Source organism: Dendrobates tinctorius, unplaced genomic scaffold (assembly GCF_039654945.1).
Source record: "Dendrobates tinctorius isolate UK_male_01 unplaced genomic scaffold, ASM3965494v1 ptg000290l, whole genome shotgun sequence".
NCBI classification, from domain to species: Eukaryota; Metazoa; Chordata; class Amphibia; order Anura; family Dendrobatidae; genus Dendrobates; species Dendrobates tinctorius.
In genome coordinates, this window is record NW_027361957.1 from 4,138,851 (window position 1) to 4,166,718 (window position 27,868).

Genomic DNA, 27,868 nt, shown 5'->3' on the forward strand with positions numbered 1-27,868 from the left:
TAATTGGACAATTGACTCCAAGGCAATAATATTTCATGGACAGGTGTGGGCAATCCCTTCGTTATGTCATTTTCAATTAAGCAGATAAAAGGCCTCGAGTTGACTTGAGGTGTGGTGCTTGCATTTGGAAGGTTTTGCTGTGAAGGAAACAAGCGGTCAAAGGAGCTCTCCATGCAGGTGAAACAAGCCATCCTTAAGCTGCAAAAACAGAAAAACCCATCCAAGAAATTACTACAACATTACGAGTGGCAAAATCTACAGTTCGGTACATCCTGAGAAAAAAAGAAAGCACTGGTGAACTCATCAATGCAAAAAGACCTGGGCGCCCACAGAAGACAACAGTGGTGGATGATCGCAGAATAGTCTCCATGGTGAAGAGAAACCCCTTCACAACAGCCAACCAAGTGAACAACACTCTCCAGGAGGTAGGCGTATCAATATCCAAATCTACCATAAAGAGAAGACTGCATGAAAGTAAATACAGAGGGTTCACTGCACGGTGCAAGCCACTCATAAGCATCAAGAATCAAAAGGCTAGACTGGACTTTGCTAAAAAAAATCTAAAAAAGTCAGCACAGTTCTGGACAGATGAAACCAAGATCAACCTCTACCAGAATGATGGAAAGAGAAAAGTATGGCGAAGGTGTGGTACAGCTCATGATCCAAAGCATACCACATCATCTGTAAAACACGGCGGAGGCAGTGTGATGGCTTGGGCATGCATGGCTGCCAGTGGCACTGGGTCACTAGTGTTTATTGATGATGTGACACAGGACAGAAGCAGCCAAATTAATTCTGAGGTATTCAGAGCCATACTGTGTCCTCAGATCCAGCCAAATGCAGCCAAACTGATTTGTCGTCGTTTCATACTATAGATGGACAATGACCCAAAACCTAAAGCCAAAGCAACCCAGGAGTTTATTAAAGCAAAGAAGTGGAATATTCTTGAATGGCCAAGTCAGTCACCTGATCACAACCCAATTGAGCATGCATTTCACTTGTTAAAGACTAAACTTCAGACAGAATGGCCCACAAACAAACAGCAACTGAAAACCACCGCAGTGAAGGCCTGGCAGAGCATCAAAAAGAAGAAAACACAGCGTCTGGTGATGTCCATGAGTTCAAGACTTCAGGCAGTCATTGCCAACAAAGGGTTTTCAACCAAGTACTAGAAATGAACATTTTATTTACAATTATTTAATCTGTCCAATTACTTTTGGTCCCTTTAAAAACAGGGTGGCACATGATAAGGAGCTGAAACTTCTAAACCCTTCATCCAATTTTAATGTGGATACCCTCAAATGAAAGCTGAAAGTCTGAACTTCAACTGCATCTGAATTGTTTTGTTTAAAATTCATTGTGGTAATGTCTAGAACCAAAATTAGAAAAATGTTGTCTCTGTCCAAATATATATGGACCTAACCGTATGAGGATATGGGTGGCAGTACACGCCGTACTCATAACTCCTGTGCAGTAGAATCATAGAATCATAGAATCGTAGAGTTGGAAGGGACCTCCTGGGCCATCTGGTCCAACCCCCTGCTCAAAGCAGGATTCGCTAAATCATCCCAGTTAGATGTCTGTCCAGCCTCTGTTTGAAGACTTCCATTGAAGGAGAACTCACCACTTCTCGTGGCAGCCTGTTCCACTCATTGATCACTCTAACTGTCAAAAAGTTTTTTCTAATATCTAATCTGTGTCTCCTCCCATTCAGCTTCATCCCATTGCTTCTAGTCTTTCCTTGTGCAAATGAGAATAAAGTTGATCCTTCTACAATGTGACAGCCCTTTAGATATTTGTAGACAGCTATTAAGTCTCCTCTCAGTCTTCTCTTTTGCAAACTAAACATTCCCAAATCCTGCAACCTTTCCTCATAAGACAGGGTTTGCAGACCGGTCACCATTCTGGTCGCTCTTTTCTGAACTTGCTCCAGTTTGTTGATGTCTTTTTTAAAATGTGGTGCCCAAAATTGGACACAATATTCCAGATGAGGTCTGACCAAAGAGGAGTAGAGGGAAATAATTACTTCACGTGATCTAGACTGTATGCTTCTGTTAATACATCCTAGAATTGCATTTGCCTTTTTTGCTGCTGCATCACACTGTTGACTCATATTCAGTCTGTGATCTATTAGTATACCCAAGTCTTTTTCACATGTGCTGTCACTTAGCCCTATTCCTCCCATTCTATATATGCTTTTTTCATTTTTATTGCCCAGATGTAGTACTTTGCATTTCTCCCTGTTAAAAACCATTCTGTTAGTTGCTGCCCACTTCTCCAGTTTATTTAAATCTTTTTGAATCCCCTCTCTCTCTTCTCTAGTATTAGCTATCCCTCCTAGCTTTGTGTCATCAGCAAATTTAATCAGTTTACCCTCAATTCCTTCATCTAAATCGTTGATAAAGATGTTGAACAATACAGGGCCCAGGACAGAGCCCTGTGGTACCCCACTTGAGACATTCTTCCAACTGGATGTGCAGCCATTTACGACCACTCTTTGGGTCCGATCACTAAGCCAGTTATGAATCCACCTAACAGTTGCCTTGTCCATTCCATACTTAGTCATTTTTTCAATAAGGATTGTATGAGAGACTTTGTCAAATGCTTTGCTGAAGTCAAGATATACTATATCTACAGCATTTCCTTGATCCACCCAATCAGTAATACCATCATAGAAGGAAATTAAATTAGTCTGACATGACTTATTAGTTACAAACCCATGCTGACTCTGTTTAATCACTTCATTCTTATCCAGGTATTGACATACATGTTGTTTAATAATTTGTTCAAAGATCTTTCCTGGTATAGAAGTCAGACTCACCGGCCTATAGTTGCCTGGGTCCACCTTCTTCCCCTTTTTGAATATAGGAACAACATTTGCTCTTCTCCAGTCTTCTGGCACTTCTCCTGTTCTCCAAGAATTTTCAAAGATTATGGAGAGGGGTTCAAAAATTTCTTCTGCTATCTCCTTCAGTACTCTGGGGTGTAATTCATCTGGACCTGGAGACTTGAATACATTTAGGTTAGCTAAGTGTTTCCTCACTATCTTTCTGTTTATAGATATCCTGGATTCTTCTATTCCCTTAATAGGACAGTGAATAACAGTTGATGTTACATTTCCTTTCTGAGAGAAAACAGATGCAAAATAGGAATTTAAAAGTTCAGCCTTCTCAACATCCTGTCTTACCATTTCATCATTTTCATCCTGTAAAAATCCTATAGCATCTTTGACTTTTCTTTTACTTTTGACATATCCCCAAAATCCTTTATTATTGCTTACAGATCCACTCTGTATTCTTCCAATGGTTACCTAAAAGGGAACGACACACATTGAGGTAGGTATGGGTCTGGTGAGAGAACCCTGTCCACCTCCTGCAGACACTAAGCAAAAACTGATTGTCCTACAGCCGGACGGAGGAGGGGTGTATACTGCGGAAGCGGCGTTAACATTTTTTTCATGGCATAGTGTCAATCTCCTAGTGGCAGCAGCACACACGCATGGTTCCTGTGTCCCCCAATGAAGCAATAGAGAAAGAAAGATTGCTAGGTGTCGCTGATACATTGCAGTGCAAGACAAGGAAATGGGGTACTTTTGTGACCCCCAGGGTAATGGGACTGTGATGTTAAGTCATTAATAATCCAATTCACTTGGACTTCTGTCGCAGTACTCTCGGGGTCGCAATGCGACCCTTTTCATTGTATAGCAGCTTCATCTAGCAAACTAACTAGGCGACAAGTGTTATGGCCAAAGTTGGAGTGTAGCCCCAGCCTAAAGGTAATAAAGGAGTTAATATTAAACTACTATCACCTCTTGTTTATCACCCTGTCTTGCAGAATGCTGTTTATTCTTTTCTCTAATTGTATATTGCTTGTAGCTATTCTTCATATCTTCTTCGTACTGCTGATACTTCAAGCGGAATCTGTCAGATGCCGATGGTAAATTCTCAGGGACGGTTTTTAACTGTGTTACAGAGATCTGCTAGTCATAAGAGAATGAGAAAATTAGGTTATATTCCCCTAACAAGTGCCAACATAAAATTATCTCTAAAGTAAAAAGAATAAAAGAGGACTGGAACGTGGAAGTAAGAATATGCAAAAGGGGATAAATAAACTTTCTGTAGTATAAGAATGCATAATAAAATGCAAGATTGTGATAAATTCAGTATTCGGCAAAGGTCTGACGAGAATATGAAAAATTGCCCCATTTTTATCTGGAAACCTCGGACAATTTTCATCCGTATTGTCCTCCATGTGCCATTTGCGTGTCTGTATTTTACATCCGAGTCGATACATTAACAGTTTAAAATATAAATGATTAAATACAGGTTTCCTTATTTTAAAAATAGAGATGTATCCGTAAAAATCACAGGCAATATAGTTGTTCCGTATGGGATCCAATTTTGTTGCACACCCATAGACTTGAATAGGCAAGTCTTATCCAAAATACAGAAGGGGCCAGTGCAAGCCGCCGTGATTTTTTTTTTTTTTTTACACAGACACTTAGACCATTGGAAACAAAATGTCATCTAAGCAGTCCTATTGAATAACACTAGTGAGTGTGCTGTCAGATTTTTAGTCAGCGCATGTCTGAGTAAAAATAGTCTAAGGATACCGTTACACTTAGCGATGCACCAGCGATCCCGACAACGATATGGATCGTTGGTGCATCGCTAAGTGGTCGCTAGTGAGCTGCCACACAGGCAGATCTCACCAGCGACATAGCAGGGGTCGGGGGTCGCTACTTACCTGTCAGACGAGGTGATCCTGCATCCTCCCGCCCGCGTCCACGCGTCGCTCGTCGGCGCCACAGGAAGCCCAGCAGGAAGCTGACGAAGAGAAATGGTCCAGGACGTTCTCGAGCGATCAGCGATAATCAGCGGGGGAGCCGGTCGGAGGTAAGTTTCACATGTAGCGATATCGCTAGCAATATCGCTGCCGCGTCACAAAACCAGTGACGTTACAATGATATTGCTAGCGATATCGCTATGTGTAACGGGCCCTTAAGACTCTGATAGGTTACCATGGTCAAGAAATCCTTATTTGCACTAAGACAGTTTTGACATTGTACAGGGAATGCCCAGTGTCAGCTGAAAATTTGAAACCAGAGCAGCCAAGTACCCTGTTATCAACTGTGGCTTAAAAGGAGTCTGTCAATTGGATAAAGCCTCCAAAGTCATCTATAAGAGTATGTCAGTCATAGGAAGCTGAATAAAATTATACCTTAATATCTGTGGTCCGATGTCATATTCCAGACAAAGCCACATTTTTCTTATATGCCAATGAGCTGTTAAGATCTACGGGACTGATACAGAGCTCCCTGAGAATCTGCCTCCAGAGCTTATTTTATATGAAAGGTAGGGTTACCAGTGTGAGACATGTAGCTAACAGGACAGAACTGAACTTTGCATCCTAACAAACACATTTTCTGCAGCTCTCACAGCTCTGCTGTATTACAATGATATTACCAAGCTGTGTGCCTGTGAGATGGAAACTGAAGCATAGCGGAACCTGCAGATGTGTCAGTTATAATCACACACAACTATGCAGGGAGATACGTAGAGCAGAGAGCGGCCATTACACATCACACTGGTAGCTCCCTCTTCATGTAAAATAAGCTCTGGAGGCAGATCTGTGTCCTGCACACAGCCCAGTACAGCTCATTTATATATAAGAAAAACGTGAATTTCTCTGGAATAAGACATCAGATTGCAGATATCAAGGTATCATTTTATTCAGCTTCCTATGACCTACATGCCCGTATAGATGGTTTAGGAGGGCTGATCCTCCTGACAGAGTCCCTTTAAGCCACAGCAGATAATAGGATGGCGGTCCATCCAGACAAAGTGCATTTGTATTTCCCATAAAACAGCACCAGAGACCATGTATCGTATGGTTACATAAAATCTTTAACAGTGGCCACGCATATCCACACATTGCTCCAAGCCATGCCCATAAATATCTACATTTGGTTCAGTCGGGCCCATGTTTCTGTATTGGGGAGGACGGTAACCCATAGACAGATAATTCTTATTTCAAGGGATTTAACTTCAATCTGCCTGGTGCTCAGTCAGCCCTTATACACATCAGATGGTCATCAGGCTCAGCCTACCTTACCAGACTATAAATGGTGCCTTCAGAGCAAGAGTCTCATGAGCGAATATATGGACAAGGGTTTCCTGGAGTGGCCAACCCCTGACGGAAGCAGTCACAATACAGTGCATGAGAAAGATCCTGATTTTACCAGTATCACCCTGCCTGACTGTATCCCATTCCCAATCACATGTAGGCTTATTAGCAGGCCAGGCAAATGACATTAGTATTACAAAAAGCACTTTCATTTATATGTTCATAAAGCTAGTTAGAAATACAAAGCTGAAGTGGAAGTAACCATAGTGACGCATGGAAATCTGAGGATGCCCATCGGGTGTTATCATAATGACATCTTTCCGAGTCCATAGTAGTCGGCGGCATAAACGGAGATCAAAGACTCGTGTGCAGTGATGATGGGAAATAAAGATAGAAGTTCTAATCACCGGCACCGCAAGTGCGCTTTATTACAGCGTAGTTTTCAGTACGACAAAGAGCAAGGATATAATGTAAGAATAAAGGGAGAACTTCAATGCAGTACATTTTATTAAAGGGATTTACCGGAAAAAAAGCCTTCAAAGCCCATAAGACTGCACCTAATGTTTGACCCCTGGATCCTCCATCAGATCAAAATGTCAGCCAGTCCATACGTTAGTTGTGCCCGGTGATGCAGTTCTATCCCATTCATTATGCTCTGATCGCTGGAAAACCCAGGGTGGGCAGACCTCCACCAACCCAACCTTTATGGCTAAGGCTTAAGAAATCCCTTTAAAGAGAGGTTTCTCAGACTTGATCTACTGGATCATCACTAAACAGGCCAAGGTGATGGCCAGGCTTCACCAGAAAGACCTAGGAGATACCTGTACATCACCATCTGTTGTGGAAGTCCAAGCCAATAATAACATATTGATCAATCTAACTTTTACTAGTGTTCTAAACTCAATGTAAGCAAAATAAATGTAAAATGAGCCAACCATGTTGCTACACCAGGGGTTGCTAAAGAAAGAGAAAGAACTGTGCAGCTTTTCACCATTTCTGAGAGAATTACCTCCACCGCCACACCTCTCCGACAACCAGGGGGCACGCCACATTTTGAGAGGCACTGCTTTAGAGTGAACTTCCCGTAGCAACATGGTGTTTCAGTTTAAATGTACATAAAAGGTAAAGTTTTTGTATCAATTTTTAGTAATGTAATTGCTGCATTAAAACGTCTAGCGGCGGTTCTTGGAAACAGACAGCTGTTTGGCGCCACACTTTATCAGAAATGTGAAGCAATAATAATTTGACTTTTTTTTCTCTTTAAATAGAAGTTTAATCTTTATGGTTCAGATTCCTGAAAAAGGAAATCAATATAGGAGATCCCCATTAAAGTGACATAAGCAAGTAACAATTATTGTGTTCCGAGTGTCTGTCTGCCACCATGCACTGATGACTAATCCATTTTAGTGATAATGTTATCTTTACTCTACTAGTGGTTCTCCTGCTCCACCTGCTGACCGTAATAAGGTAATGCAGAATTCTGATAATAAATATTGGTAGTTTACTGCTGAAGGGATCGAAATATTAAAAATAAAAACAAATATAGAAAATATAATTATAGGACTATATGAAATTGTATGCATCACAGATGAGTGTAACTGTGTCTTGTTCTATGTTTCTTCATCAGCTCAGCTCTACATACCTGCTTCTGTTCATGTTGCGCATATGGAGTGTTCAGAGGTGTCCCCCAACTAACAGTCGAGGATGAATCTGGAGGGCCAAATCTTGGGTACCCCTTACTTAAAGGTACATAAGTGTCCTGAAAAAAAAAAGCCACAGTAAACTTACGTGAGCCAAAAACACTACAAACTGGAAACTGGTATTGAATTTTTTGAACGTTTCTCTGTGACTAATCTGGAGAAAATATACCACAGTCACGATATAGTGAGGCCATACTTTTAAAGTTAAAAGCAAATGGTCACCAGGTTTATGTTGCCCAAACTAAAAGCAGCCTGAAATAGGGGAAGAGACCCTGATTCCAACTTTGGGTCAATTACTGAGAGTCTTGCTGTAGTTTTCATAAAACACTTATCGTCTGCAGCTCCACTATTCTTCTCAGTGATGAGCTTCTGCTATGTTGTCCGTGATACTTCTAAGCCCTGACTTACCCCATCCCCAATACTGCATATAATGTGCACGGGAAAAATGTTATCAATCAGCGTGGGTCGGTGTACTGGCTCACTTACTACTTGCAATGGCAGAAACCTATCAACCAACAACAGAGGAGGACGGGCTACCTGTAGCTCCTGAATAGTGAGGATTACAGGAGACTTCCTGGAGACCACAGACAAGTAGCAGTGGTACTGAAAGCCGCAGGCAGGTAACTCAGTGACTGGAAGACACAAGCAGACTGGCGAAATTCTGAAGACCTCAGACAAAACTCCAGAGTAACTAGAAAGTCTTAATACCATGGAACCCAAAGGTGGATAGGAGACATCCTGGAGACCGCAGGCAGACACGTAGCAGAAGTCCTAGGAGACCGGGAACAGGTAGCAGACAGAACTATGGAGCAACTACTGTAGAAAAATCTGAATACCATGAAAGCCACAGAAGACGTATTGGAGACCACAGAAAGGGAACCGTGACATTGGAAGCTGCAGGCAGACAGGAGATGTCCTGGAGACTGAAGATAGGAAATGTGCACAGACAAACTAAAAGACTTACTATAAAGTCTTAATACCAAGACACAAGTATGTCTCTTGGTATTCCTTATATGGACTTAGGAAGATTAACACATGGGAGCACCCTGGATTACTTCCAAAGCCCGAAATGGAGCCAACAAAGTTAAAAAAACTGGGATGTTGGGAGCAGAGCCCAGACCTGGAACAGGTGTGTAACAGTTGTATGCACATACCCTTATCATACAAACTACAACATGAAGCCAAGGAAGTAACAAAGAGCAGGAATCAGGGTCTCCGCCCTTACTTTATGCCGCTCTCAAAGAGTGCAGCATGAACATAGCGAGACTCCGTTTAGTTTAACAATTACATGGAAAAATATCATTAAAGGAGTTGTCCACTACTCAGACTACCCCGTCTCAATCATTGCCCCCAATAAAATAAGAACACCTACACTCACCTCTGTTGTAGGCGCCATTCCACCTGTGTTGTCCGGAGGAAGTGAGGTAGTGGCTGCAGCACTGACTTCCTCCGGATGACAATTATATCCAATGAGGGGTCATTGAAGCGGTCACTAATTGTTATGTCGCACAAGCTATGGAAGAGCCAGTGAGGACACAGCTGGCGCGACACCAGAGGGGAGTACACGTGTTATTATTTTACTGCGGGGAGACATAGTGATTGAGAGGGGGGTTATCCGAGTAGTGGACAACTCCTTTCATAGCAATATCCTAAACCAACATCATTACCAGAGTCAATCAGGTGTAGTCTAATAATAACGGCTGGATTTTCCAATGCGGGCACAGGCTGGCATGGAGAGGATATAGTCTGCAGTGAATGGCAGTCCACATTCTCCCAACATAAACTTGCCCCTATGCAGGTTTACTTTACCTTCTGTCTTAATGAAATAGTAAAATGGAAAAAAAGACTTATTTAAGGTAGTGTAGATAGTAAACTATACCGAAAACTTGCCATGCTGATACATGTTTAGCTTATAACAAATACATACATATACTGTATAGAGAAACACAGTCATGTAGAATAACTTTGCTTTGCCTGAATACTTTCTCCACTATTAACTCTTTATAGTGTGACTGATCTCTCCCCTAACATCAATGGCTACATTGCTATACACATCCTCTAATCTCAAATCACCCAAAGAAAATCCCGGCCCAGTATATCCCAACCTTCAGGATCGGAGGGGCGAGATTCTGTTCCTCCATATCACCCGCGCTGACTGAAGCTGACTGGTGTGTCTATGGGCTCCCTGACAACACAAAGGCTTCTGCCGTGCTCCAGGTTGGGCTTGTGGCTTTCTTTTCTAAAACCTCATGTTTCCTTATAAGAAGAGGCAATGCCCATTTCTGTCTGCCCTCTGTCTTATTACCTCATCATCCGAATCTCCAAGTTTTCCAAGGTCAAGAGAGGGTACTCTGTAATAGATGGGAAACAGTCATGGAATATCACACACAATAGAGCCTAAATACAGAAGTGTGACACATGCCCTTCGTCCGGCCGGCCTACAGGAATGTCAGTGTAACATGGGAAACGTTTCTTACCTGTAACCCGATTTTTCCCCATTTTATGGCCAGTGGTGGTCCAACTTCTGGGACTCCCACTAATCCGGAGAATACGCCCCTTCGAGGTTTTCATAACACGGGTGGGCTTTTTATAGACTATTTGCACAGGCGACTTTGCTGCCGTTTGTCCCTGTATTCACTTGAATGGAGTTGTAATGCAATAATTAAAGAGAACATGTCACCATGATTTTGTCACTTAATCTGAGAGCAGTTCGACACAGAGGCAGAAACCCTGATTCCAGTGATGTGTCACTTACTGGGCTGCTTAGTGTAGTTTAGTGATGATCTACTGATAAAACAGTGATTTGACAAAGAGGACTAATTAACCTTTTGTCATGTAGTCCTCCATATTCATGAGCTCTAACCTTACCAAGACTGATTAGCAGCTTTCTGCCTATGCAGTGTACACAGAAACCTGCCAGTGAGGTTACACAGAGCTCAGAATTTAGAGAACTACTAGATCAGCAGTAGATAAAACAAGGATTTTATTAAAACAGCAGCAAGCAGCCCTGTAAGTGATATAGCACTGGAATCAAGGTCTTTGCCCTACATCATGCTGCCCTCAGGGTAGAAAAAAACCTGGTGACAGATTCCCTTTAAGCAAGTCATATGCGCCACATTGCAGGTAAAATTTTGAAGTAAATTAGCACTCCAGCCCCTTCATTTCCAAATTGATAAGGGTTCCAGAGCTGGACCATCACAGAGAAGTAAGTGATGGCATGTCCTAGTGATATTACGTCATTACATGGAATGAAAACCCCTTTAAATTCAGAGGTAAATCTAAGCAGTAATGAAGGTAACCAAGTCGCAGACCCTAAAACCACAAGGCTATACTTTAGCCGAATTTCTATGTATAAACCAGAGGTCAATTTTCCCTGCATGAGTTATAAGTCACTGCAAAAGTCCCTGGCGGTGGGGAGGTTTAGTGGGGGTGGGTTTGGGAGCGGAGCAGTTGGGTCAGGAGTAGAAGACAGGAATGATTAATGAGGGGAAAGAGTCTGTTTCTACATAGTGCAGAGAAAAGAGAAGAAATAACTGGGTAGAAAGGCAAAAAGAGCAATAGTAAGTACACGACGCTATATAACATGATGACTGCAATATATTAAGAGGATAAAATGTATGATGGGAAAAGAGCTTATTTAAATAAATCTGTAATAACTTTATTCTCTATGTATACTTCTAATCTATATTGCACATACAATCCAATGGGATTTTCCAATGGTCGTACACAACCTCTTCTTAAATACTACATTACCCAGTGTAATAAAAAAAATGAGTGACATGTACCTACCACACCGACACTGTTCCAATAATACATAACCATATTAAGGATACTAATCCCATTCAATCAGATATAAATATACCAATCCTAGACTAAAAGTATGAAAAATTGGGATTATAATGAGGGATATCTATAACAGGATAATCGCAAAATATAATAAATCACAGTGATTGTGTTGCCGCCCGCTGTTTTGGTTGCCGGGGTGACGCCTGCGTCATTATGAGTGGACGCGTTGCCATGGCTGATACAGCTAGGGAGGAGTCATTGATTTCTTTGATTCCTCCCTATTGTGGGTGGTTACAGCTATGACGCTGGAGTTGCCGCCGCCGCCCATTGTTTTGGTTGTCGGGGCAACTTGCGTCATGATTGGTGGACGCGTCGGCGTGGTGACGTCAATGGGGGAGGAGCCCCGGCAGCGTGATGATGGTTACTTAACTAGCGCTGCGGTCACCAATACTTGTATTGCACTGGTTGTCGGGGCAACTTGCGTCATGAAAGGTGGACGCGTCGGCGCGGTGACGTCAATAGGGGAGGAGCCCCGGCAGCGTGACGATAGTCACATGATTAGTGCTGCGGTCACCAATACTTGTACCGTATTGGGTGTTGTTAGTAAGTGAAGACGACTCATGTGATTCCACCAACGATGATGTCATCTTTGTTGGACGATACACAGGTTTTAATGCGCTGATCAATATAATAATGGTGGCTACTACTTATGCTAGCAGTGATTCCCAATAAAGAGATCCATCTTGGAGGTGTTTATTTATGTGTTAGCTCTCTATTTCAGATAGTCTGTCTACTATTACCCATATGAATAAATTTGTTCCATGGGATGTAGCCATGACAACGGATGCTATGGTTGGGTGGAACCTTGATACACGTGCACCATTGGTGATTGATCACATGGGTATGATCCTTGGATTGATTGGTTGATTCTGTCTTAAATACCCCTTACTTCCTCTTTTCCCTGTACCCCTTGAGAAAGGCCATCTGCCGAAACGTGCGTTGGGGGGGGTATACTGGAGTGGACCGCTACATACAACCATAACAGGTATTAAGTCTGCTATTGTTTATTTGCTTATAATACTTATTTATGTACTTGTCCTGTTTGATCGTATTATTATACCTTGTTAGGAACCGGCATTTATTTCTTCAATTATACATCTAGCTATATGCCTTCTATTGATGTTCCGAATAGGTCCTTTTACTCCATGTGTACCCCATTGGTCGCTTGCACGCTACCATGGTCAACTCATGATTCTAATTCCTGTCCTGTTTTTCTGTGTTTCCTTGAATAAATTTTTATATGTTTCTTATACATCTTTTGTTGGTCGGATTTCTTTGATCGCTTGTTTTTCTCTGTGATTTATTATATTTTGCGATTATCCTGTTATAGATATCCCTCATTATAATCCCAATTTTTCATACTTTTAGTCTAGGATTGGTATATTTATATCTGATTGAATGGGATTAGTATCCTTAATATGGTTATGTATTAATTTTACTGTGTTATGCACAGGTTCTTTTGGTGTTTTGGATATGGATTTTCGAGCTAAAGAGAAGGCCTGGCTCGGACAAATAGACCAGGTATTCGGGACAGGTGGAGTCGAGTTACAGCCACATATGGATCAAACACTTGATAGCCAAGTTCTTGAAATTGAGAAACTGTTACTAAAACGGACGAGGATATGGTGGAATAGGGCCTTCCTGGAGAAATATGTCTCTTTTAACATTATTCCCAGAGGTCTGAGAATAAGGGTTATTCCCTCATTCCCTATCGACGATGATGATTTTATCAGTCGATGGGAGGAAGCATGTGGTGTTTGTTCTAATGTTTTCTTGAAGCTATTGATTGAACGGAATTCTAAGCTTATTGTAGACTTGGATAAATCGATTGATGAGGCTGAACGTAATTTTAAAGCATTGTGTCCATCTGAGAAGGTTGTCGAATATGAATCTCGTATTGAAAAGAATCTGGACATTTGTGTCAAAAAAATAAATGAAATGCAGACCTCTAAATTGCATCGTGATACTAAAGATTTTGCAAATAAGAGTGTTTATGCTTGGAGAAAATTTAATATCAAAGCCCCTAAAATGCATGGAGTATCTTCAGTGAGTTCCCTTTCCTCCATGAGTGATTCTTCAGAATGGTCTACTTCATCGATAACTACACGATCTGGAGCAAGATCTAAGAGAGTAAGAGACGTGAATTTCCACCCCTACAAGCGGATGAAGTTCAGATCACCTGAACGTACTAATAATAACAATAAGGTAATTAACCTGAGCTCTCATATTTTAACTGATTCTGATCTTTCACTGTTGAGTAGGGGACTCACGTTTTCTCCAAAGTCTCATTTCAATGCTTTTATGGCCATCAAAGATCTACATCTTTTTGCTAGATCTCTGATTTTCAAGAGACATTTTTTCAACTCAGATTTGCAAAATCTTTTTCCCACAGAAGAGGAGCAAGTAGCCCTGCAGGATCTTGAGGATCTTTCCATTGAACATACAACTGGAGAGGGAGGTAAGATTCCTCAATCCATCAGAATGAAATCTAAAAAATTTCCTCCACTGGCGACATGTGCAGCTATTGATCTTTTTGTTCAGGTCGTTACTAAGGACTTTATGAAAATCCCTGGGGGTGTGGGCAGGGATAATCTTAGTCGTGAGGAACGCATGAGATTGGACGTCCTGAGGGGGCTTCCTGACATTGTGTTAAAGCCAGCTGATAAAGGGGGCAATGTGGTAATATGGCCTAAGTTCCTCTATGAGAAGGAGGCATTCAGACAATTAACTAACAAGGTATGCTACAAGCGTTTGACGTTTAACCCCCTTGCCTCACTTGTGTTACAGCTGAATAAAATCATTAATACAGCCGTTCAAAATGGTGTTATCACCAAGGAATTGGCTCTTACGATGCAGGTACAGGAACCTACCATTGCAACATTTTATTTATTACCTAAAATACACAAGTGTCTCGAGGCCCCCCCCGGTCGTCCTATTATTTCTGGCTCTGGGAATTATTTGGAAAAAGTCAATCGTTGGATTGACTCCAAATTACAGCCCCTCGTTGAAAGTCTGCCCTCCTTTTTACTCGATACCGGTGAATTCCTTAGGAGAGTTGATGGCCTTCATATCGGGAGTGGTAATATGCTGGTGACAGGTGACATTGAGTCCCTTTACACCAGCATAAGACATGCCGATGGGTTGGCTGCTACTCGTTATTTTTTAAACATGTCAAACTTACCTACGGAAATCATCTCCCTGGTCATTGAATTGCTCGAGTTTTCCCTGACCCATAATTTTTTTACGTTCATGGGGTCCTTCTACCTACAGCTCCAGGGGACAGCCATGGGGGCCTCCTTTGCCCCATCGTATGCCAACCTGTTCCTGGGGCTGTGGGAGAGGGACCTCCCCCTGTCTGACCAGTGTCAGTCGATGGACCGCATCCCTTTTTGGGTGCGGTACATCGACGACATTTTTCTGGTCTGGCAGGGGAATGAGCTTCAGTTATCAACCTTTATGGAAGGAATTAACTCGAACAATATGAATATTCATATAACATATCATTATGATTTGACCAGGGTTAGTTTTTTAGATGTCAATGTTTGGAGAGACTTTGATAATACATTGCAGACAGGAATACTTAGGAAGGAAACTTCCTCCAATGTGTTACTTCATGCCTCCTCTGCTCACCCTAAACCTCTGATCAACTCTATTCCTATAGGGCAGTTTCTGCGGTTACGCAGGATCTGCTCTAATGATCAGGATTTTTTAGTCCAAGCCCAGGACCTTTCGGAAAGGTTCTTTGAGAGAGGCTATAGTAGGAGATCTGTTAAGAAAGCCTTTAACCGTGCAAGATGGTCTACACGTCAGTCATTGCTATATAAGAAGAGGGAAACTAAAACTGATAATAAGATCAGATTTATTACAAACTACCATGCGCAATTTGCTAGAATGAGAGGCTGTCTTCAAAAGGCTTGGCCCATTCTGCAGACGGACCCTATTCTTAACAAATTTATTCCATCTAAACCAAGTGTCACTATCCGTCGATCAAGGAATCTCAAGGATTATCTCGTCCATAGTCATTATCAACCTGAACCTAAACAGAATTTTCTCAGTTCGGTTCGTCCTGTGTGTGGGTGTGCTCCTTGTGGCCGCTGTGTCGCCTGTTCCAACATTGAGCGAACGGACACGTTCTTCAATTCCTCAGGGACTCGGACATTTAATATTCGCAACCGTATTCTATGTACCTCACGTTACGTTATCTATTTTGCGCTATGTCCATGTAACCTGATCTATATTGGTATGACTACGCGGCAATTGAAGACACGTGTTCGTGAGCACGTGTTGGGCATACAGGCGGCAGCCGGCCAGGAGGATCCCTCCACACTCAGGACAATACCTCGACATTTTAAACTCAAACATGGTTGCGATGGGTCTCTACTACGGATTCGCGGGATTGATATTATCAATCCGGGGGTTCGTGGTGGCAATCTAACTCAGAGACTGTTGCAACGTGAAACAAGATGGATATGGCTGTTGGATACAGTACATCCGAAGGGATTGAACGAGGCTATTAGCTTTGCTCCCTTCATTTAAGTGTTTCTATTTTTGAATATATGATGGTTTGGCTATATTTACATTTTTTGATCATGGGTTGTTTGCTGTGTATCTTATTGTTTTTATTGTTTTTGTTCTAATTTTGGTTTTATTTTTCAGAGTCTTCCTTTGCCATATTAGTGTATCTGTGTTCCCTCGGCTGAACATCTCCACTGTTTTATCCCTCTGGGTGTCTGGATCTCCCTGTCGGCATATTATCATATGAAGATAACGATAGCAGGACTATTTTTGTTATGAAATCTATATATATATGTTCTGCTTCTTTATGTGTTTTTGTTTGTTTTGAGGAGTTATCTTCATTGTATACATATATATATCTTTTATGCCTTGGGTCTATGCTTTATTACCGCCTTTGCTAGTTTATTTTGTTACCATGTGCTGTCCATCGCTATTGTCGCTATTTTTAGGACTATTGTCTGGCGGCGCCGGGCTATTAATCTGCGTGTCTCCTATATTGTTTCTGTTTAGGTTTATGGCTGTTATACCCTATGCCATTGGATGACGTTCGCTCTGTACGCATGCGCACTGCTGTCTCCTTCACATCGGACGCCTCTCGGCATCTCCATTGTGGCCAGTCACTTAGTTGACGTCACATTGATGCCGTTGCCGCCCGCTGTTTTGGTTGCCGGGGTGACGCCTGCGTCATTATGAGTGGACGCGTTGCCATGGCTGATACAGCTAGGGAGGAGTCATTGATTTCTTTGATTCCTCCCTATTGTGGGTGGTTACAGCTATGACGCTGGAGTTGCCGCCGCCGCCCATTGTTTTGGTTGTCGGGGCAACTTGCGTCATGATTGGTGGACGCGTCGGCGTGGTGACGTCAATGGGGGAGGAGCCCCGGCAGCGTGATGATGGTTACTTAACTAGCGCTGCGGTCACCAATACTTGTATTGCACTGGTTGTCGGGGCAACTTGCGTCATGAAAGGTGGACGCGTCGGCGCGGTGACGTCAATAGGGGAGGAGCCCCGGCAGCGTGACGATAGTCACATGATTAGTGCTGCGGTCACCAATACTTGTACCGTATTGGGTGTTGTTAGTAAGTGAAGACGACTCATGTGATTCCACCAACGATGATGTCATCTTTGTTGGACGATACACAGGTTTTAATGCGCTGATCAATATAATAATGGTGGCTACTACTTATGCTAGCAGTGATTCCCAATAAAGAGATCCATCTTGGAGGTGTTTATTTATGTGTTAGCTCTCTATTTCAGATAGTCTGTCTACTATTACCCATATGAATAAATTTGTTCCATGGGATGTAGCCATGACAACGGATGCTATGGTTGGGTGGAACCTTGATACACGTGCACCATTGGTGATTGATCACATGGGTATGATCCTTGGATTGATTGGTTGATTCTGTCTTAAATACCCCTTACTTCCTCTTTTCCCTGTACCCCTTGAGAAAGGCCATCTGCCGAAACGTGCGTTGGGGGGGGTATACTGGAGTGGACCGCTACATACAACCATAACAGGTATTAAGTCTGCTATTGTTTATTTGCTTATAATACTTATTTATGTACTTGTCCTGTTTGATCGTATTATTATACCTTGTTAGGAACCGGCATTTATTTCTTCAATTATACATCTAGCTATATGCCTTCTATTGATGTTCCGAATAGGTCCTTTTACTCCATGTGTACCCCATTGTTCGCTTGCACGCTACCATGGTCAACTCATGATTCTAATTCCTGTCCTGTTTTTCTGTGTTTCCTTGAATAAATTTTTATATGTTTCTTATACATCTTTTGTTGGTCGGATTTCTTTGATCGCTTGTTTTTCTCTGTGATTTACTGTTCCAATAATGTTGATCCCAGGGCTGCCAGAGCTTGCATGACATTGTTGTGCCACATGGAACCAATCAGCGGCCACAAACGTCCGAAGTTCATCCAAAGAAAGTGAGGGCCCATTAGCTACTGGGGTTCGTGTACCATATCAAAGTCACACAAGGTCGGGACGACCCGGCGGCAACATTATTCTGTAGCAGGGAATATCATTTACATTTTACACTGAGGAATATAGTAGGTAAGAAGTGGACAACCCCTTTGACAGAGGCTAACCGTGCAGTACTTACTCTTTAGGCCGTGTTTCTGCAGCCTGGGACTGTGCGCTCCAACCCTGCAACATTGAGAAACAGAATATGCCATTTAGGCAAGATCACTAAAAAAAGAAAGAAGTGGTAATATCGCACGCACAACAGGCATACGAGCACAAAGTCAATTCCAGGGTCTCACTAAGGTTTGCCGTGACGTGCCGGTGGGCTTCATACTGTCTGGTCAGAATGCTATCTAAGAACCTCATGTTCGGTTTGGTACATTTTTGCTTTTCGGCAATAGATCAATGTATACCGTAAGTTTTGGATGTGCGCTCCATGGCTTTTTCTACCGTCAGGTATGTAAGAAGGTGGATGGATTTCCGATACTATATCAGTACAGCTCAATCACTGGATCATTGATAAGTTTCCAACTTTACGATACCTTTTTTATTCTGGCGTCTCCCAGAAACATTTCACATAAAGCACCACAATTTACATTCAAACTTAAACGGGTATTCCGGTAAGAGGGAGTTACCCCCTATCCACAGGTCAGGCAATTCCTGCTAGGCATGCTCCCCATGTGTAAGGCGCGGAGGTCATGCATGGACACTGCCGCTCTGTTCATTCTTTATGGGACTGATGGAGGTAGGCAAGAGCGGTACTAAGCTATCTTCAGCAGTCCCAAGAAAGCTGCAGTGAGCATGTTGGACCACCACTCCAATCAGAGGAAAAAGGTCCTTGTCCCGATGATTACTTAAGGGGCTTGTTCCCTTTCAATTAGTTTCTACCCTGGCTGCAGTTAGTTATAAAAAAATATACTGCTGTGCTCACCTTCCCCAGGTCCACCTGCAAGTCTCTGCTGCTGCTCCTAATGTCTGGCATTGGTGGCAGTGCTATCATCACGTCAACAGCCAATCAGTGAGCTCAGAGGCTGTGCCAGCGGAAGCAGCGGCGGAGACTTGCTGCTGGACCTGGGGCAGGCGATTATGTTTTATTAAGAAGAATATGCAGCCAGGCGAGAAATGTCACTGAAAGGGAACAATCCTTTTAGCACCCAAGAATCTGAACGTCATTACCTATTTTTTCACTAGGGGATAAATACTTCATAATAATATGAGCAGTGACACAATCTCAGAGTCCAGTCTGTATAGGTCGCAGAAAATTACCCAATCAAGGGGTCGTACAAGGCATTTTGGTGTCCTAGGCAAATTGCACCCTATACGCACATGTAGACAAAGACCTGTCACTCCAGGACAGCAGGCGGGAAGAAGCCGCCGGGGACCCGCCTGTCCGACTACAAAAGTATGGTCTTCGATGAAACGCTGCAGCGTTTCCAAACCAGACGTACCTGGCTGAGACGTACAGCCAGTGCCGGATACATGCTGCCCGTGGGTCAGGTGGGTCAGCTGTCAGGTGCTCTTTAACTCATCATTTATCCAGCACAAACAGCAACATACAAAAGTAAAATTAAAAGTGCCAAAATTGCTGCCTTTTTGTTCTTCCCATCAACCTAAAATTGATCTAAAAATTATCTGTATGCTAAAATGGGACCACTGAAAGAAATCAGAGATGGAAAAAAATGTGTCTTTAGTATGGCCGGAACCACAACACAGAAACTTGGCACATTTTAAAAATATGGTGGAATTTCAGTCAAATTTCAACCCACTTCCAAACTAAAAAATATAAATAACTTTTTGCAACCCAAAAGGCCGCCATTCAAAATTACAGATTGTGCTGCAAAAGGCCCGTAAGGCTACAAAATTAAAAAGTTAAAGTTTTTAAAAAAATCAAGTCATTCTGAAGACCAAACTAGGGGCTTCATTAGGGTGATTAGGAAACTGACACTATGGGTAGGGCCTGTAGACTAAAATGGACCCTTGGCACCCCCCGCCCCCCCGAGTGACAATGCAGAAATGGCAATCTGAGGAGGTCCACTACCCCTCTAGGCTGGCCATACACATTAGATGGCTGTTGGGCGAACAATGCCTCAGCCAGCAGCCATCTCGGCCGACAGCCATCCTGGCCGACAGCCATCTCGGCAGACAGCCATCTCATACGCAGACTGACGCATCAGCCAGTTTATCTCTGAGAGAACAATGTGATCGGCAGTCTGACATTGAACATGCGTAATTGACATCTCTCCCGACCATCAGTTGGCCATCGCCCCCATAGACATTAGATCTTTGGCCGAACACGTCGATATCGGCTGGTTCAGCCAGCAGTAATCTAATGTGTATGAGGGTCTTTATTCTAGAAAGCAGTACAAGTCTTAGCTGTCTGACCTTGAAACATGTCCTTGAGACGTCAGTAGATAAAAATGTGCACTCTGTGCCAATCTCATAGAAAAATATATAGATGTTACGTGATACAGATTGCCCATTCCTGACCGGAGAGTGTTTCAATCTTCTTATTAGGGCAGGTGCAGACAAGAGCAATTTCGGTCTGAGTGTGATCTGACAAAACATTGGATTGCACTCAGCCATGAAAATCAATGAGTGTATGGAAACCATCGGACTGCATTCAGATGACATCTGATTTCTACAGATTCACAGAACGGAGAAGATGGAGACTTTTTTTCTCCATCTGCATCATAGAAAAGTAGCTGATATTTGCATGATCTATGTGATGAATCATAGAATGGTAGAGTTGGAAGGGACCACGTGGGTCATCGGTCCAACCCCCTGCTCAATAGTATCATAATGATCTCTCTACATTGTGAAATAATAGCTGTCTACCAATATCTGAAGTGAAGTCTCCTCATAGCCTTATGCTTTGCAAGCTAAACATTCCCAAATCCTTTAACCGTTCCATACTTTGCAGACCGGTCACATCCTGGTAGCTCTTCTATGAACTTGCTCCAGTTTTTCAATGTCTTTTTTAAACTGTAGTGGCCAGAAGTGGACACAGTATTCCAGATGAGGCCTGACCAAGGAGGAGTAGCGGGGATAATTGCTTCACATGATCTAGACTCTATGTTTCTCTTAATACATCCTAGATCTGTTTGCTTTTTTGCTGCTGCATCACACTGTTGACTCATGTGAAGTTTGTGATCTATTAGTATAACCATGTCTTTTTCCCACTTGCTGTTGCTTAGTTCTATTCCTCCCATTCTATATGTCATTTTTGTTTTTCTTGCCCAGATGTAGAATCTTGCATTTCTCCCTGTTAAGTGCCATTCTATTGGTCGCTGCCCATAGTTCAAGCTTATCTAGATCCTTCTGAATCCTTTTATCTGCAAATGTGATCAGTTTACCTTCAGTTCCCTTATCTAGATCATTTATAAAAATGTTGAACAACACTGGGGCCAGGAGAGAGCCTTGTGGTAACCCACTTCAAGCACTTTTCCAATTGGATGTGCAACCACTCTTTGAGTGGTAATAAATTATTACACCTGTGAATGAATAAATGGTTGCACCTTGAAACACATATCATTTCTGAACCACAATGCCACCACATAAGCTGTGCATGTCATGTTCTGAGATACGATGCCATGGAATATAGCACAGCAGAAAATCAGGAACGGACAAATTATTCCAATCACCTTGGCAGTAGCAGCGTTTGATGAGCCATGACTATGACCTCGAGGACTTGCAGCAACTCCTTTTATTTCCAAATTCATCCTGAAAACTGAAATAAAAGGAAAAGAAACATCAGAGATGCAGCACAATAGTACAGCCAGTCACCTAAGACTACAGCTCACCAGTCTGAGAACGGAAAAATGAAAGACAGGTCTTGTAAAATGGCGACACAAACCACATATTATTTCAAGCACCACTCCGGAGTTTTTCTTTAATCGCAGCATTGGAGTGGTACTTCCAAACTAAGGTCTCTGCACATAGTCTTATACTTACCTGCCGCGGTCTTCCCCTTTTATCACCGCCACTCCCGTCGGTCTCCGACAGTTTGTGACGTGCCGAATCGCTCCAGTGTATCATGGAGCTGCGCGGAGGCCACGGCTCAGCACCGGTCTGAGAACCTCTTTCTGTCCCTCAGAGACTTACATTGAGAGCTTGTGACGTAACTTCTGGACAGTCAGAGGCTGCGGTTACAAGATGGCGCCGTGGGACCGGAGCGGCACTGAAAAAAGGTGAATAAGCGGCGCAATGAGTATAAGACCGGGGGCAGGGACCTGATGGTAGAAGCACTACTCCAGCCCTAAAAAAAAACAAACGGAGTGGTGCTTTAAACACTAATATATGCTATAAGCTTGGCATCGCTGTGATCATACCGACCTGAAGAACCATGCTTGCAGGTCAATATTACTGCACAATTAACTCCATGAAAGCAAAACCACAATGGCGGAATTTCCTGTTTTCCAGAACAATTATCAGTATGGTGAAAGTAAATGGTGTAATTCTGAGCTACAACTTGTCCTGAAAAAATCAAATATTGACCCCATTGGGAAAGGGTTAATGGGGTTGTTCCCTTTCAGACAAGGTTCTGTATTCGCCTGGCCTTGGTCCAGCATTGGCTGTGGTGCTGACATCACGTCGACAGCAGGGAATGGGCAATCAGTGAGCTCAGCGGCCCTGGAGGGGGCATTGTGTCCACACTAGCAGAGCTGCTGAGCTCACGGACTGTTTGCCATGCTGGCGATATCAGTGCCGGAGCAGCAGTGGGGACTCTCTGGTTGGCCTGGGGAACATGTGGCTGGTCATTTTATAGCAAACTGCAGGTAGGGCAGAACGTTGTCTGAAGGGGAGCAACACTTTTAAAACTCCTTAAAGGGAATCTGTCACTCATATTTCGTGATATCATGTAAAGATATCACCCTATTGCACATCCCATAAGGAGTCTATTAGGGCTTTTGACTCCTGCGACCCCGCACCTTTGAGGCATAAATACCTTTTTTATCTTGTTGGGGATGTATGCAAATCGCCGCGGTCCGGTCCGATGGGCATGGCTTATTCGCGCTCCCCCGCCTTCCTCTGCTTGCTGCATGTAATCTTCATCTGTGAATAGCACAGATGCCGTAGTTTTCCGCGCTTGCGCATTGTTAAGGCCTCCGGCGCCTGTGCAGTATGCTTTGCCCACAGCATATAATCGCTACTGTGCATGCGCCAGTATTTTCCAGCATGGTCTATGCCCCAGAAGTGTGTCCTGCATGTGAAGACTTCCGGGCCATAGACCGCGCTGGAAAATACCGGTGCATGCGCAGTAGCAATTATATGCTTCGCCCACAGTTGGGCAAAGCATACTGCGCAGGCGCAGAAAACTACGGCATCTGTGATATTCACAGATGAAGATTACGTGCAGCAAGCCGAGGGGGGGGGGGGGGGAGAGGCGCATGACCGCGGGTCACTGATGGGTCTGCAGGCGAGGGGGGGGCGCATGACCGCGGGTCACTGATGGGTCTGCAGGCGAGGGGGGGGAGCGCATGACCGCGGGTCACTGATGGGTCTGCAGGCGAGGGGGGGGCGCATGACCGCGGGTCACTGATGGGTCTGCAGGCGAGGGGGGGGCGCATGACCGCGGGTCACTGATGGGTCTGCAGGCGAGGGGGGGGCGCATGACCGCTGGTCACTGATGGGTCTGCAGGCGAGGGGGGGGAGCGCATGACCGCGGGTCACTGATGGGTCTGCAGGCGAGGGGGGGGCGCATGACCGCGGGTCACTGATGGGTCTGCAGGCGAGGGGGGGGAGCGCATGACCGCGGGTCACTGATGGGTCTGCAGGCGAGGGGGGGGGAGCGCATGACCGCGGGTCACTGATGGGTCTGCAGGCGAGGGGGGGGCGCATGACCGCGGGTCACTGATGGGTCTGCAGGCGAGGGGGGGGCGCATGACCGCGGGTCACTGATGGGTCTGCAGGCGAGGGGGGGGCGCATGACCGCTGGTCACTGATGGGTCTGCAGGCGAGGGGGGGGAGCGCATGACCGCGGGTCACTGATGGGTCTGCAGGCGAGGGGGGGGCGCATGACCGCGGGTCACTGATGGGTCTGCAGGCGAGGGGGGGGAGCGCATGACCGCGGGTCACTGATGGGTCTGCAGGCGAGGGGGGGGGAGCGCATGACCGCGGGTCACTGATGGGTCTGCAGGCGAGGGGGGGGAGCGCATGACCGCGGGTCACTGATGGGTCTGCAGGCGAGGGGGGGGGAGCGCATGACCGCGGGTCACTGATGGGTCTGCAGGCGAGGGGGGGGAGCGCATGACCGCGGGTCACTGATGGGTCTGCAGGCGAGGGGGGGGGAGCGCATGACCGCGGGTCACTGATGGGTCTGCAGGCAAGGGGGGGGGGGAAGCGCATGACCGCGGGTCACTGATGGGTCTGCAGGCAAGGGGGGGGGGGAAGCGCATGACCGCGGGTCACTGATGGGTCTGCAGGCAACCCCTGTGGTTGTCATTGCTGGATATTAATGAGCGCAGCCCAGCATTTCTGCTACACAGAGGAGGGCTGCAGCTATTTTACTGCCAAGAGAGCAGGTTCTGGCTGCAGAAAAAAGCAAGGTGTGAACACAGCCTAAAGCATAGCAGTGCCCCCTAGTGCTGATCCCGGCGGGGTCTCGGCCCCTCGCTCACCAATCCTGTGGCACTGTGGCCCCTTGTCTCCGGAGAGCCCCACTGGCCCCGGTGCATATAACGCCACCTGTCACGTCTCCTCATTACAGACGCATATCTCACATACCGCTGCTGCGGCCTCAGCAGAGCACACGGCCTGGTCACACGGACTCACCGGTCTTGTGCGATTGACCTGCAGTGAAAAGCCCAAACACGCGATAAAACCGGCCCCACTCGGAAGTGAAAAGGTGCGACGCTCGTTACCATGGAAACCAGACATGCAACGTAAAGGAGTGTTTGCGTTCCACTCGTGGAACGCAGTTTAGAAATCCTATTGGCTTCGGGCATATCACGTGATATCACTGCACTTCTAAGCCATACACTAGGTTTAAACGTAGCTGCCGGTACCGGGGATGGGGCGGAATCATCGGCCGTATACACGGTGTTAGGTCAGCATCACGTGGAGTCACGTTGTGCACTGCCGCCTGCCCCGGGGACCGTACATACAGCCAGGAGGTATGGACACGTCACTGCGGGCAGCCAATGAGAGAACGCGCGAGGAGTGGCGCTGTCGGCCCCGGAACAGTGGTGGGTGGTGACCGCACGGCAGTCATCATGGTGCTCTCCAGCTCCCAGCACTTGCTCCTAGCCCTGTCCCTGGCACTATGTGCCTGCTTTCTACTGCCCCGGATGTTTGGCGCCAGTGTGAAGGACCCTGGCAAGCAGGAGTCCGGGAAGACACCCGTGCATGGCCGCCCCGCCAGCAAAGGTAACCGGTATTTATGTAGGTGTGTACGGGTCCCGACATCAGTGTGACGTCTCTGGTCATTACTGTCCTGCTGGGTCCATGTATTGCCACTTTCCATGTGTTTGGAGTGATGGGGGAGACAAATGGCAGGACGCAAACTTACAGGTCACTGCAGCGAAAAACCATGAGCAACGACGGTCAGTGGGATGGCGCAGCAAACCGGTCAGTGGGATGGCGCGGGTCAGTGGGATGGCGCAGCAAACCGGTCAGTGGGATGGCGCGGGTCAGTGGGATGGCGCGGGTCAGTGGGATGGCGCGGGTCCCCGGTCAGTGGGATGGCGCGGGTCAGTGGGATGGCGCGGGTCAGTGGGATGGCACGGGTCCCCGGTCAGTGGGATGGCGCGGGTCAGTGGGATGGCGCGGGTCCCCGGTCAGTGGGATGGCGCGGGTCAGTGGGATGGCGCGGGTCCCCGGTCAGTGGGATGGCGCGGGTCAGTGGGATGGCGCGGGTCCCCGGTCAGTGGGATGGCGCGGGTCAGTGGGATGGCGCGGGTCCCCGGTCAGTGGGATGGTGCGGGTCCCCGGTCAGTGGGATGGTGCGGGTCAGTGGGATGGCGCGGGTCGCGGGTCAGTGGGATGGCGCGGGTCAGTGGGATGGCGCGGGTCAGTGGGATGGCGCGGGTCAGTGGGATGGCGCGGGTCAGTGGGATGGCGCGGGTCCCCGGTCAGTGGGATGGCGCGGGTCAGTGGGATGGCGCGGGTCCCCGGTCAGTGGGATGGGGCGGGTCAGTGGGATGGGGCGGGTCAGTGGGATGGGGCGGGTCAGTGGGATGGGGCGGGTCCGTGGGATGGGGCGGGTCCGTGGGATGGGGCGGGTCAGTGGGATGGCGCGGGTCAGTGGGATGGCGCGGGTCCCCGGTCAGTGGGATGGCGCGGGTCAGTGGGATGGCGCGGGTCAGTGGGATGGCGCGGGTCAGTGGGATGGCGCGGGTCCCCGGTCAGTGGGATGGCGCGGGTCAGTGGGATGGCGCGGGTCAGTGGGATGGCGCGGGTCCCCGGTCAGTGGGATGGCGCGGGTCCCGGGTCAGTGGGATGGTGCGGGTCAGTGGGATGGCGCGGGTCAGTGGGATGGCGCGGGTCCCCGGTCAGTGGGATGGCGCGGGTCAGTGGGATGGCGCGGGTCAGTGGGATGGCGCGGGTCAGTGGGATGGCGCGGGTCAGTGGGATGGCGCGGGTCAGTGGGATGGCGCGGGTCCCCGGTCAGTGGGATGGCGCGGGTCAGTGGGATGGCGCGGGTCAGTGGGATGGCGCGGGTCAGTGGGATGGCGCGGGTCAGTGGGATGGCGCGGGTCAGTGGGATGGCGCGGGTCCCCGGTCAGTGGGATGGTGCGGGTCAGTGGGATGGCGCGGGTCCCCGGTCAGTGGGATGGCGCGGGTCCCCGGTCAGTGGGATGGCGCGGGTCCCCGGTCAGTGGGATGGCGCGGGTCAGTGGGATGGCGCGGGTCAGTGGGATGGCGCGGGTCAGTGGGATGGCGCGGGTCAGTGGGATGGCGCGGGTCCCCGGTCAGTGGGATGGCGCGGGTCAGTGGGATGGCGCGGGTCAGTGGGATGGCGCGGGTCCCCGGTCAGTGGGATGGCGCGGGGCCCCGTCGGTCAGAGGAAACATTTTACAGAAAGCTATATAATATCTAAACCTGAATTATTCAAAACTGAAGCTAGATGACTTCAGTGTAAAGAGTATAAAGACACAATAAGGGTGCAGGGGGACCAGTCTCCCCCCTATGTTACTGCAGGGGTTGGCACTAATATACATAATGGCAGCCCACTCCCGGTTGTCTGGCTGTAGTCCGCAGTTGGCCCTGTGTAATAGCAACCACCGTTGCATATCACCACTCTCACTAATAGTGGGCGACCAGCATAAGCTCTGTCCCAAAGGTTACACATAGGGCGTATAACGCGTTTCCTGCTGATTACGGATAAAGATTGATAAGAAAAGTGCCTACATGCCCCACGCAAAAACAAATGAGCGCACAGTCCCTCAGTAGCCCTGTATAGTCATTGCAGTCTCCCAGGCTTCTCAGGTTCTAGTCCCAGTCCTGATGTGTTTTCCCTTACGTAGATTCAAGGTTCACCAGCATCAAATGGTCGCGAGAGCCGGGAGAAGACACGGACATCTGGTGTTCCACACATTCCTTCTCTACCCTTATGCTTTTACACTCTTTTACCCTGATATAACTTCTTTTTATAATAAAGAAATTAAGATTTTAGTTTATAGTGCTTGCTTTAACATTTTTTCTTTAAAAGTGTGGGCCGCCCGGGGAGCGCCGGCGGCTGCCTGTGGGGAGCGCCGGCGGC

The 27,868-nt window shown here is 46.3% G+C and overlaps 2 protein-coding genes across 7 annotated transcripts in view; one reads left to right on the forward strand and one right to left on the reverse strand.

Moving 5' to 3' along the window:
• The window catches only part of CAPS2 (calcyphosine 2), a 160,614-nt gene extending 135,333 nt beyond the window's left edge, over nt 1-25,281 (reverse strand). Inside the window, exons 1-6 of one of the 6 annotated variants that reach the window (XM_073559988.1) lie at nt 25,173-25,281; nt 21,810-21,895; nt 18,308-18,351; nt 10,132-10,177; nt 7,769-7,885; nt 3,809-3,979 (exon numbers count right to left, since the gene is read on the reverse strand). In XM_073559988.1, the coding sequence (XP_073416089.1) occupies nt 3,809-3,979; nt 7,769-7,885; nt 10,132-10,177; nt 18,308-18,351; nt 21,810-21,887 (456 nt within the window). In that variant the 5' untranslated portion in view covers nt 21,888-21,895; nt 25,173-25,281. Of the gene's footprint in view, nt 1-3,808; nt 3,980-7,768; nt 7,886-10,131; nt 10,178-18,307; nt 18,352-21,809; nt 21,896-24,785; nt 25,138-25,172 lie in introns of those variants that run through there. The other 5 variants (XM_073559992.1, XM_073559987.1, XM_073559989.1 and 2 more) reach the window with 5 other exon arrangements.
• Nucleotides 25,241-27,868, forward strand: part of CCDC107 (coiled-coil domain containing 107) — a 36,301-nt gene continuing 33,673 nt past the window's right edge. Inside the window, exon 1 of the mRNA XM_073559998.1 lies at nt 25,241-25,533. Coding sequence (XP_073416099.1) covers nt 25,308-25,533 — 226 coding nt within the window. The 5' untranslated portion in view covers nt 25,241-25,307. The remainder of the gene's footprint in view (nt 25,534-27,868) is intronic.